The sequence below is a fragment of the Lotus japonicus genome, chromosome 2 (assembly GCF_012489685.1).
Source record: "Lotus japonicus ecotype B-129 chromosome 2, LjGifu_v1.2".
NCBI lineage: Eukaryota > Viridiplantae > Streptophyta > Magnoliopsida > Fabales > Fabaceae > Lotus > Lotus japonicus.
Genome location: NC_080042.1, coordinates 37,717,798 through 37,729,938, shown reverse-complemented (window position 1 = coordinate 37,729,938; position 12,141 = coordinate 37,717,798). Strand labels below are relative to the sequence as shown.

Sequence of the window (12,141 nt, the reverse complement as noted above, 5' to 3'; positions counted from 1 at the left end):
GGGTTTTCTCGTTGGATCGGGATCGTAAGAGTAAAGTGTACTCAAGCACTCCCTTTTCATCCCCAGGTAACTGACCTCCTAACCTAATACCGCGGAGAATAACGATATAAATCACACAGAACATACATAATATGCATCATCGGTGGGCGGATCCACCACATAAGTCTACAAGCAAACAGACAACACATAAAGAGGACACAGAGCCCTCAAGCACATAGTCTGGTACAGATAATCAAAATACGGAAATTGAAACACAAATCATCATCATCATCATCATCAGAAACTCGGACCATACGACTTCATCCCCTCGGATTTTCCTCCTCTAGATCCTCCTCACTGACTCCCTCACCGGCTGCTGACACTGACACTGGCTCTGACATAGGACCCTGCTCTGACTCTCTGTCTCCGGATGCCTCGCCTCCCTGAAATCTGCGACGGTAAACTGGAGAATCAAGTGGTATGTATCATTACAGCAGAAATTCCCAAGAGGCACAAGGAACAAGGTATCAGAATAAATCTGACACGCGTTTGATGACTTATCACAGAAGTAATAGCAATGGGTACTGTCACGCCCCCTTCCATAAGTGTCGAGTTCGCCCTGACTCCATCACTTAGGAATGAGCACGCGACGTGAAATAGTGAATGTTTTTTTTTTCTACTTAGGGTTTTCTCGTTGGATCGGGATCGTAAGAGTAAAGTGTACTCGAGCACTCCCTTTTCATCCCCAGGTAATTGACCTCCTAACCTAAGACCGCGGAGAATAACGATATAAATCACACAGAACATACATAACATGCATAATTGGTGGGCGGATCCACCACATAAGTCTACAAGCAAACAGACAACACATAAAGAGGACACAGAGCCCTCAAGCACATAGTCTGGTACAGATAATCAAAATACGGAAATGGAAACACAAATCATCATCATCATCATCATCATCAGAAACTCGGACCATACGACTTAATCCCCTCGGATTTTCCTCCTCTGGATCCTCCTCACTGACTCCCTCACCGGCTGCTGGCACTGACACTGGCTCTGACATAGGACCCTGCTCTGACTCTCTGTCTCCGGATGCCTCGCCTCCTTGAAATCTGCGACGGTAAACTGTAGAATCTCAGGAGAATCTAGGGGATCTCACTCGCTTGAGGGTCGTGACCCGAAAGAAAGACAAGTTCCTCCGGGGTGGAGGAGATCCCATAGACTCCTGGGTCTGCGGAACCCTCTGATCAGGAGACTCCTGTGGACTCACCACGGTGACTGGTACGGCTGGGACAGGCTCTCCGGTCTGCCTAGGCTCGCCTGCTTGTGGGTATGGCACCTGTGGACTGCTTGGACTCTGCGGACAAACGTGCTGAGCGTGGGTCGGCAGGAAGAATGAGAACACCATAGGGAGCGTCACGAGAAAACCAATATGCCCTGGATCCCTGCACCACAAAATCGTGAGTCCCTGATAAAAGCAGTATCCTGTAACTGGGTCAACATGCCAGACAACACGGGACGGGATAGCAACGTGGATCGCGAGGACTGAAGGGATGCTCATTGTCACACCTGTTATCTGCTTTTATAAAATAAGTGCAAGGGTGAGTCATACGGAACTTTGCACAATAAACACATCAAATAAGATAAACGCTAAAACTCAAGTTGACATATCATTAATTACACACATGTTGGCAAACACAAGTAATAATGCAGTATGATTAAATCCACCTTATGTCTCCGTCCTTCAAATTGACTTCTCTCACTACTTCGTAGGAAATGGTGAGTTCATCGCCACCCTTTTTATTATTTTCTTTATCATGTGATGAGTATGATTTATGGGCCCGAAGCTATTGCTTCGTTATCTTCGGAAAGTCATCTCGGAAACATGGACACTCCTTACAGTCCACTATTTACCGGACAATGATCGCTCAGTAGCTCACAGACAGAAGTACACGACTATGCGGTCCCTGTTACATCACATCAGGCCGACCTTTCCGGGACCCTGCCGGTAGCTGATGGAGAGGTGGGGCCATCGCGTAAATCCCGGGTCAATTCATCTCTGAACATGACCACCTTTGGCGTCTCTGTATTCCCACTCTCTTAGTGGTAGTGACAGTACTTTCCTACTCCTTATTGCTCCTTAAGCGTATCTTCAAGTATCAATCGTCTCCCCCTTATACTTCCATTAAGTTTCTAATAAATTAGAAACAAGCATCTGCTGCCTTACTTTGAGTAAGTACACCATAATTGTTATAGAGGTGGGATCTTTAATAAGGTCAGGTAGTTTTAGGAATACAAGCGGGAGTTCTAATCCGCCATTTAATGGTTATGTACTTTTAATTACTTAGAGAAAAGGGCTCACTTGCCTATTCCATTATCATTATTTATTTATTTACTCTATCTAGCCTACGGGTGATCCTAAAGTGTTATAGGTAGGTCAATTTCCAAAAGCATGTATCGATAACTCATTAAATCGGGGATTATTCTTTCCCTCTTCCCACTACCTCAGATGCTTCAACGTATCAGAGACAATCCTGATATCATGCCATTTAGGCTCATAATCTTAAGTACCACTATATCACATAGTGTACTGTCATCCCTTACTATTGTGCATCACTTCAAGCATGAGTCACAACCATAGCAATTCAGCACAACATTTCATCCAACATTCACTCTTCAAGCACAACATCCAATCATACATCCAATAACACACAAGCAAATAATAATATGCTTTCTATCGTAATAACGATTTACTTATGACCTAATCTGACCTAATCATTTTTGAGTCCTTAAACTATCCACTTAGCTTAATTATTAATCCAAAATACCACAACTTAATTATCTAATCATATTATGCAAACTAATTTCATTTTTAATAGCTAAATTCCATAAGGCTTTCCTCATTATCATCTCTGACCTCATTATTCCTATTCTGTCATAAATCTCCTGCCCTCATTGTTCCTAAGTCATTAGTCTACTAATCTAACTTAAGCTAAAATATTACTATTTAATTATTTTAATTACCTAAGCCATATTATGCAAATTAAATTAATAACTAGGTTATGACTTCTAAGTCTTCACCTGCTCATAGTTCTAATGATTTTTGGTTCTGTTAAGTCTAATTTACTGTTCTCAGCTTATGCTCAGGTTCAGAATCACTTATTTTAAGCACTTAATTCAAAGTCTACTTGCAAACTAAGAAATCTATAAACTGAGCCTAAAACTAATATCTAAGAGTCCATTCCTATAGTTTTCTACCTCCTGAGTTCAATGGAATCATAAATTTTAGTTTCTGGGCACTCTAACAGTGTCAATTAGCGATTTCAGAGGCTGTCGGCGAGGTGAAATTGGGGCTTTCCTCTTCAGGGTTCAATTGCTACAATTAGCTATCTTAAAAGCCCCTACGACCTTCCATTAGTGCAGGAAGATCAATTTGGCGCACCAATTCGTGGCCAAATGTCCAATCCGATAGCTCAGTTTGAGCATCGAAGTTCATGAATTGGTTCCATAAATTCACAATGATTCAGGTCCTTAAACTAGTCTAAAGCTTCCTAATTATGTCCTAGCATGCTTAAGGGATCAATTTGGATCAAAATCGAGCTAAAACGAGAAGTTCCAAAAGCTTACTTCCCGGAGACGATGATGCTCGCCGGAGAAGATGATTGGAGGGTCGTGAAATGTCACCGCCGTGCTATTCCGGGTACTAGAACTTGGTCTACAGGTTGTGGGGAGTTGAATGGTGATCGTGGGTGTGGCTGAAGTGCCCGGAGATGGGATAAAGGGTCAGCTACAGGTCGGGGACTCGTCAGAGCTTCGCCGGAGATGGTGAAGTTCTGGTTTCTTGACCAAAGCTTCGCCAAAATGACTCGATTCTCTTCCTCTCCTCTCCAGGAACACAATGGAACATAAATCAGGACCTAACTCTCTCTAGTTTGTGAGATTCGAAGAGGAGAAGTTCCAAAACTTCCTCTCGGTCTCACTCCCTTTCTGGGCTCTCTCTTCGCTCTCTCTGGGTTCTAGGGCACTCTGTGGATAGCTGGGGTCGCGTGGAGTCGAGTGGTAAGCTTTAAATAGGATGTAGGATGGTTAACTTGCTAAATCAAGCTTAACCCTAATCAAAATTGCACCACCAATGGCTTTTCATGCATGGGGATTATTCTAGGGCTTGAGGTTACGTAGCTGCAGCTTGGGAAGGGTCAGAAGCAATCAGAGGTGAGGTTTGCATCGTGTAATGGCTGATTGTATGCCTAGGTCATTTGCACACAAATCCTAGGGCACTGATTGGTCGATTTCTTTATCATTTTCCACGCCGGGACAAAACTGATGCAATATTATACTGGTTCAGCCCTGTTAGTGCTAAATTAGAGTGTATTTCCCTTCTCAAGGTTCAATATCATCTCTTTAGAGTGATTAAGGTACCACTCTTACAGCTTGATTCGGGTTTCGATCACTCTGAGACAATGTATCTATCATTGCCAAGAGATGTGACCAGATCATCTATTTAGCCTATCCTACCTCTATCTCGAGTTCATCCTCTTTTGGGGTTATTATGACCATGTCTTTGTTACTTCTTTTGCCGGGTCGATTTAAAGTTGATTGACCAACGTCTCGATTTACGTGCAAACAAGTGTAACACCCCGTTTTTAATTAAAATAATGTTGGTATTTTAATTTAATTAAGATTATATTGTATGGTGGTTTAATAGGTGATATAATAATACTTTAATGAAATAAAATATTTTTTTGTGATGCTGGGTGTGTTTTATGAAATGGAAGAGAGCTAGGGGGTGAAAGTTAGGATTAAAAATAGAGACAAGGACTAGGAGAGATTTTAGGATTTTTAGTTTAGCCCTTGAGGAATTAGGTTTAGATGGTTTAATAAGGATGGGGAAGCAGCTAAAGAAAAAAAAATAAGAAAGAAGAGGACGCGTGAAAGAAGGAGAAAAAAAGAAGAAGAAGGTTGTGCGTGAAATAGCAGGAAGAGAGGGAGAGGGGATCGGCTTCGGAGAATTCGATCGGGAATGGGGAGCTGCACTCAATCCAAAGGTAAGGGTGGGATTTTGAGTTTCTAATGGAATTATGGTGAATGATATTAAGGATTTGGGAGATGTAGAATTGTTTCTGTTAATGATGTTCTGGAAATCTGATTTGAAATCCATTGATTTTGGGATTTTCTTTTGTGTGATTGAACGGGGTGAGGGCAGAACCATAGTATGCTAGGAGTTTTGGGTTGAGGTTCCCTTTTGATTTTCTTTATGATCACGCACATAAGGACTGTTAGGTAGCATGCTTGTTAGGTTTTGTGTCTTGTTTGATGAGAAACAACTTTAATCACTTATTTTGGAACATAAAACGGACTGGTCATTTTCCTGGTATGAATCGTGACTTTCGAAGCCTTTTAGAGCCTGTTTAGAGTGCTCGAATAATGTTGCGTTGAACTGAGAAAGTGTAGGCCTTTGAAAGAGCTTTCTGGAATGATATGGTACATAATTTTTGTTTGAGAGACGAGGTCTGTAAGTTCAGTTTAGTAAACCATGTTTTTCTGCGCTCTGTATCTGCTATCTCTGTCAGTGAACTTCAACGTGATTTTTCACCTTGTTAATGTGCCCAGAAAATTCTTTGATGAACTAGAAAGTGGTAGAGTTTTCTGTTAGCTTTTCAAATTGAGGTCATTTGTAATTTTTGAACAAGTAACGAATCCTGTAGGTTATCTCTACTGAAATATGTTTCTGCTGTGAGCGTAATTCCTGAACTGCTATATGATTTATGCACGGATTTGATGATGCTGTGCTGCTGTCCAAAATTTCCTGGGCTGGACAGTACACTTCGAGACCTGTTTTCGCCCAGTTAGAGTGCTCAAATGAAGATGTGATCAACTAAGAAATTGTAGGACTTTAAGTTAGCTTTCTAGGCATATAAAATACATGATTTTTGGTTCAGTAACGAATTCAGGAGACCGCTTTTAGTGGCTGGTGTTCCTGCTGTTTTTCCAGATTACGGAAATTCTGATTGTTTTGGAAATATAATTAGATTTAGCTTACATGTTGTATGAAAGTTAATGTCTTTATGTGCCATGTATTAGCTATGAGGATGATGCATGTGGCTGAACACCTTTAGCATGAAATCCATAATTTATTTACCATATGTGATAGCTTCTTCCATGATTGCATGCTTAAGTGAGTTGTTTCATTGATTTGGTGCCAAAATTGCCTAAGATGTCAGGGTAATTGTATAGTTGATAAAAATGCATGTGTGCTGAATTGTGTTGTTTTAAGCGATGTTAGTGATGTAGTGATATAGGCGCAATGCCTCATGTTGAAGTGATGATTATGAGATGTATACGTCCTTTTGAGTCGCATAGCATCTGCATACTCTGTGATGGCCTGTATTGGCGATTTGTGATGAAGGCTTATGCCTTGTGCCTCCAATAATTGGCAATTAGTGATGAGGGCTGAAGCCCTGTTGGTACCACATACATATGCATAGTCATTGTTGTGTTCGAATTGTATCCGAGTCGATGACGTTATTTGTGACTGTTTTAGTAATTGAGCTATATGAATATAAAAAGAAGTGGTGTGGCATTAATCTAGCATATTTATTGCCATTCTTATATTTATGATACTCGATATCTCACCCCTTCTGTTTGAATGTTACCCTTGTTGGTAACGTGCAGGTAATCAGGAGGAGTAGTCTATAGCCTTTATTTCGAGTTTGAGTCCTTGCTCTGATACGTAGCATTCGGGGGGGAAATGGACGCTTGTTTTCCTTCTGTTATAATTTGAATTAAGTTGTTATTTGAGAAGTTGTTTCTGTTTTAAGTTGTGGGCAAGATACTATGTTTTCTTTAAGTTTTAAAGACATTGGATTCGCTGCATAACTATTTGTCAAAGTGAACTAGTTCAAAGACTAATTAACTGTCACAAGAGCATTTAAGTTTATTTATGAGTTCATCTCAAAGTTTATGTGCTATGTATCTGTTACAAGAGCATTATGTTAATGTTTTATGTGATTATGTAATGCCTCATGAGTGTTAAAATTTTTATCACTCTGATATTTGCAATACATATGCCGTTTAGAATTGGGGTGTTACATTAGTGGTATCAGAGCAATGGTTGGTCAGTGACCAAGTTTTTAGTATAATATATATTCTAATACTTACTGATACTCGATATGTGTAAGTAGCATTATCGAGCTGTTGTTTGATAAGAGTTGTTGGTTGTTTGGAGATTCAGGAAAATGGTTGCCGGAAGGAATGATGAAGCTATCGCTGAGGCATTGGCAATGATGGCTAGCGCCATTGGGCAAGGTCAGCAAGCGAACCTTGGGAACCATAATCAGGATGAATTTTGTGCTTTGGGAAAGTTTCAGAGGAACAATCCGCCAACCTTTGAAGGAGCATACGACCCTGACAAAGCACAGGCATGGCTGAAAGCAATTGAGAAGATCTTTCGAGTCATGAATTGTACTGACGCGCAAAAGGTGCACTTTGGCACCCATATGCTTGAGAAAGAAGCTGAAGATTGGTGGGACAACACTGTTCAGAGGTTTGAAGGTGATGGGATGGAGATTACTTGGGATCTTTTCAAGGGTGCATTTCTGGAGAAGTACTATCCAGAAGATGTGTGTGGAAAGAAGGAAATTGAGTTTCTTGAACTGAAGCAGGGTAATGGAACCGTGGCGGAGTATGCTACAAAGTTTGAGGAATTGATTAAGTTTTGTCCCCACTACAATACTGCCGAAGCTGAGAGATCTAAGTGTAACAAGTTTGTGAATGGTTTGAGACCTGAGATCAAGAAGGTTGTGGGATATCAACAGATTATCCGATTTTCTGACCTGGTTAACAGGAGTAGGATATATGATGAGGATAGCAGGGAAAGTGCTGCTCACTAGAAGTCTTTGAAAGAGAAGAAAGAAAAGGGGCAATTCAGAGGGAAACCGTATGGGAATCCTGCTGATATGGGTAAACAAGAAGCTGGTCATGACAAGAAGCCGAGTGGGGGAGGAGCTCCTAATCCGGTTAGGTGCTACAAGTGTGGTGTTGAAGGACATCGTTCTCCTGAATGTCCCAATTCAGAAGCAACATGATTTAAGTGTGGCAAGCTGGGCCACAAATCCTTTGAGTGCCTAGAAGGTAAAACTGTGGCATGCTACAGATGTGGAGAGCAAGGTCACATCAGTACTAATTGTGACAAACCCAAGAAGGATCCTGCAAGGGGGAAGGTGTTTGCTTTATCTGGTGCTGAGACTACTGCTGAGGATAGACTAATTCGAAGTACGTGCTTTATTAATGGTACATCTTTGATTGCCATTATTATTATGGGTGTGATGCATTCTTTATTTCATTGGAGCTTGAGAGTCAGATGAGGGAGTCCTACCCCGAATTGTTCGTTTAAGGAAATTTTCGAGGGCGAAAATTCTTAAGTGGGGGAGAGTTGTAACACCCCGTTTTTAATTAAAATAATGTTGGTATTTTAATTTAATTAAGATTCTATTGTATGGTGGTTTAATAGGTGATATAATAATACTTTAATGAAATAAAATATTTTTTTTGTGATGCTGGGTGTGTTTTATGAAATGGAAGAGAGGTAGGGGGTGAAAGTTAGGATTAAAAATAGAGACAAGGACTAGGAGAGATTTTAGGATTTTTAGTTTAGCCCTTGAGGAATTAGGTTTAGATGGTTTAATAAGGATGGGGAAGCAGCTAAAGAAAAAAAAATAAGAAAGAAGAGGACGCGTGAAAGAAGGAGAAAAAAAGAAGAAGAAGGCTGTGCGTGAAATAGCAGGAAGAGAGGGAGAGGGGATCGGCTTCGGAGAATTCGATCGGGAACGGGGAGCTGCACTCAATCCAAAGGTAAGGGTGGGATTTTAAGTTTCTAATGGAATTATGGTGAATGATATTAGGGATTTGGGAGATGTAGAATTGTTTCTGTTAATGATGTTCTGGAAATCTGATTTGAAATCCATTGATTTTGGGATTTTCTTTTGTGTGATTGAACGGGGTGAGGGCAGAACCATAGTATGCTAGGAGTTTTGGGTTGAGGTTCCCTTTTGATTTTCTTTATGATCACGCACATAAGGACTGTTAGGTAGCATGCTTGTTAGGTTTTGTGTCTTGTTTGATGAGAAACAACTTTAATCACTTATTTTGGAACATAAAACGGACTGGTCATTTTCCTGGTATGAACCGTGACTTTCGAAGCCTTTTAGAGCCTGTTTAGAGTGCTCGAATAATGTTGCGTTGAACTGAGAAAGTGTAGGCCTTTGAAAGAGCTTTCTGGAATGATATGGTACATAATTTTTGGTTGAGAGACGAGGTCTGTAAGTTCAGTTTAGTAAACCATGTTTTTCTGCACTCTGTATCTGCTATCTCTGTCAGTGAACTTCAACGTGATTTTTCACCTTGTTAATGTGCCCAGAAAATTCTTTGATGAACTAGAAAGTGGTAGAGTTTCCGGTTAGCTTTTCAAATTGAGGTCATTTGTAATTTTTGAACAAGTAACGAATCCTGTAGGTTATCTCTACTGAAATATGTTTCTGCTGTGAGCGTAATTCCTGAACTGCTATATGATTTATGCACGGATTTGATGATGCTGTGCTGCTGTCCAAAATTTCCTGGGCTGGACAGTACACTTCGAGACCTGTTTTCGCCCAGTTAGAGTGCTCAAATGAAGATGAGATCAACTAAGAATTTGTAGGACTTTAAGTTAGCTTTCTAGGCATATAAAATACATGATTTTTGGTTCGGTAACGAATTCAGGAGACCGCTTTTAGTGGCTGGTGTTCCTGCTGTTTTTCCAGATTACGGAAATTCTGATTGTTTTGGAAATATAATTAGATTTAGCTTACATGTTGTATGAAAGTTAATGTCTTTATGTGTCATGTATTAGCTATGAGGATGATGCATGTGGCTGAACACCTTTAGCATGAAATCCATAATTTATTTACCATATGTGATAGCTTCTTCCATGATTGCATGCTTAAGTGAGTTGTTTCATTGATTTGGTGCCAAAATTGCCTAAGATGTCAGGGTAATTGTATAGTTGATAAAAATGCATGTGTGCTGAATTGTGTTGTTTTAGGCGATGTTAGTGATGTAGTGATATAGGCGCAATGCCTCATGTTGAAGTGATGATTATGAGATGTATACGTCCTTTTGAGTCGCATAGCATCTGCATACTCTGTGATGGCCTGTATTGGCGATTTGTGATGAAGGCTTATGCCTTTTGCCTCCAATAATTGGCAATTAGTGATGAGGGCTGAAGCCCTGTTGGTACCACATACATATGCATAGTCATTGTTGTGTTCGAATTGTATCCGAGTCGATGACGTTATTTGTGACTGTTTTAGTAACTGAGCTATATGAATATAAAAAGAAGTGGTGTGGCATTAATCTAGCATATTTATTGCCATTCTTATATTTATGATACTCGATATCTCACCCCTTCTGTTTGAATGTTACCCTTGTTGGTAACGTGCAGGTAATCAGGAGGAGTAGTCTATAGCCTTTATTTCGAGTTGGAGTCTTTGCTCTGATACGTAGCACTCGGGGGGGAAATGGACGCTTGTTTTCCTTCTGTTATAATTTGAATTAAGTTGTTATTTGAGAAGTTGTTTCTGTTTTAAGTTGTGGGCAAGATACTATGTTTTCTTTAAGTTTTAAAGACATTGGATTCGCTGCATAACTATTTGTCAAAGTGAACTAGTTCAAAGACTAATTAACTGTCACAAGAGCATCTAAGTTTATTTATGAGTTCATCTCAAAGTTTATGTGCTATGTATCTGTTACAAGAGCATTATGTTAATGTTTTAAGTGATTATGTAATGCCTCATGAGTGTTAAAATTTTTATCACTCTGATATTTGCAATACATATGCCGTTTAGAATTGGGGTGTTACAACAAGTACTATAATAAAATATTCACACATACACGCATACACACACACACACACACACACACACACACACACACACATATATATATATATATTATACGTATATTATATAGTATAGTTATACTATTAGCGAATATTCACCTATTCCAACTCTCTAGGGTTTCGCGTTGCCTCTGAGGTCTTTACCTGGTTGGTTACAGGTACTAGCCTCTGATTAAGTAACCTTTTGAGCTAGACAACTTCTGATAAAGAAGCATCATAGTCAAAGGTTTTGATCCATCTTCACATAGGACAAAAATCCATATTCTGATTTTTTAGAATAAATTTAAATCTATCCTCTGCTAAGGGCTTTGTGTGTAACACCCCGATTTCGGTGGCGTCACTCTAGTAACTAAAAGTAAACTTAATGCGGAAAAACGTGAAATTTTTTTTTTCCGATAATAACTAAGACAAGACTGAATTAAATAAAACCCAAAAGCGAAAAGTAATAGAGCTAATATACAATATATAAACAGCCCCCGCTGTAAGTAACAACCTCGTCACGAGTAACCTCCAGTGACGGAAAGAAAAGTGTAGCGCCCGAAGGCAAAATGTACAAACCAAATCTAAAGGTAAGTGTCCGCAACACTATCCCTCAAAACTGAGAATAAGCTGGCCCATCGGCCTGAAACAAGACCTCCTAAGTCCAACCAACTCTCTGTGATTCCCGTAAAGAAACCACACAAAAAGCTATAGGTGGGAAACTACCCTGTCCCGAAGGAAAACAAATGATGTTCAGAGCTAAGACTCTACTCCTACACTAATCCCATCTCGAGGAGCTCACACCAGCACTAAAACCTACATGCTAGCATGATCGTCACCCGAATCTGAATCCGGAACGACCTAGTCTATGTACACCATCCGTCCTCCTCTCGCTACCGCGATACGCTCCAGTTTCTGCATCTCAACCCTAGTTCCTCCCGAAGGATGAACCATCATGAATCAGCCCGCCAAAGACATCTGACAAAGGGCGTTTGTTCGCCAAAGCACACACAGAAGACGCGAGGGTCAACTCCAAAGAATTATGTAAATAATAGCACCAATAAATATAAATAAGATAATAGCCACTTAGGCTTATAACTAGGGATAACATCCTAGGGTTGCATATTTCCACAAAGAATATAACGACTGTAAATCACAGTTAACATGCATCAAGTAGAACTAACAAGTATCAAACACACTCATCATGTAGTCAGATCAACATAAAACCCGAATAACATCACTCTGCT

The 12,141-nt window shown here is 40.1% G+C and overlaps 1 protein-coding gene across 2 annotated transcripts; it reads left to right on the top strand.

Annotated features, from left to right (window-relative positions):
* The first annotated feature begins 4,907 nt into the window (after positions 1 to 4,907).
* On the top strand, positions 4,908 to 10,861 carry LOC130737980 (uncharacterized). Of its 2 annotated transcripts, none has more exons than XR_009019064.1 (2): positions 4,908 to 5,027; positions 10,460 to 10,861. XR_009019064.1 is itself a non-coding variant. In XM_057589853.1 (2 exons), the coding sequence occupies exon 1, from the start codon at positions 7,263 to 7,265 to the stop codon at positions 7,869 to 7,871; it is 609 nt and encodes a 202-aa protein (XP_057445836.1). In that variant the 5' UTR covers positions 7,226 to 7,262; the 3' UTR covers positions 7,872 to 8,253; positions 10,460 to 10,861. The 2 variants fall into 2 exon arrangements, 1 of the variants encoding a protein (XP_057445836.1); XM_057589853.1 differs by lacking the exon at positions 4,908 to 5,027 and adding an exon at positions 7,226 to 8,253.
* Positions 10,862 to 12,141: the final 1,280 nt, after the last annotated feature.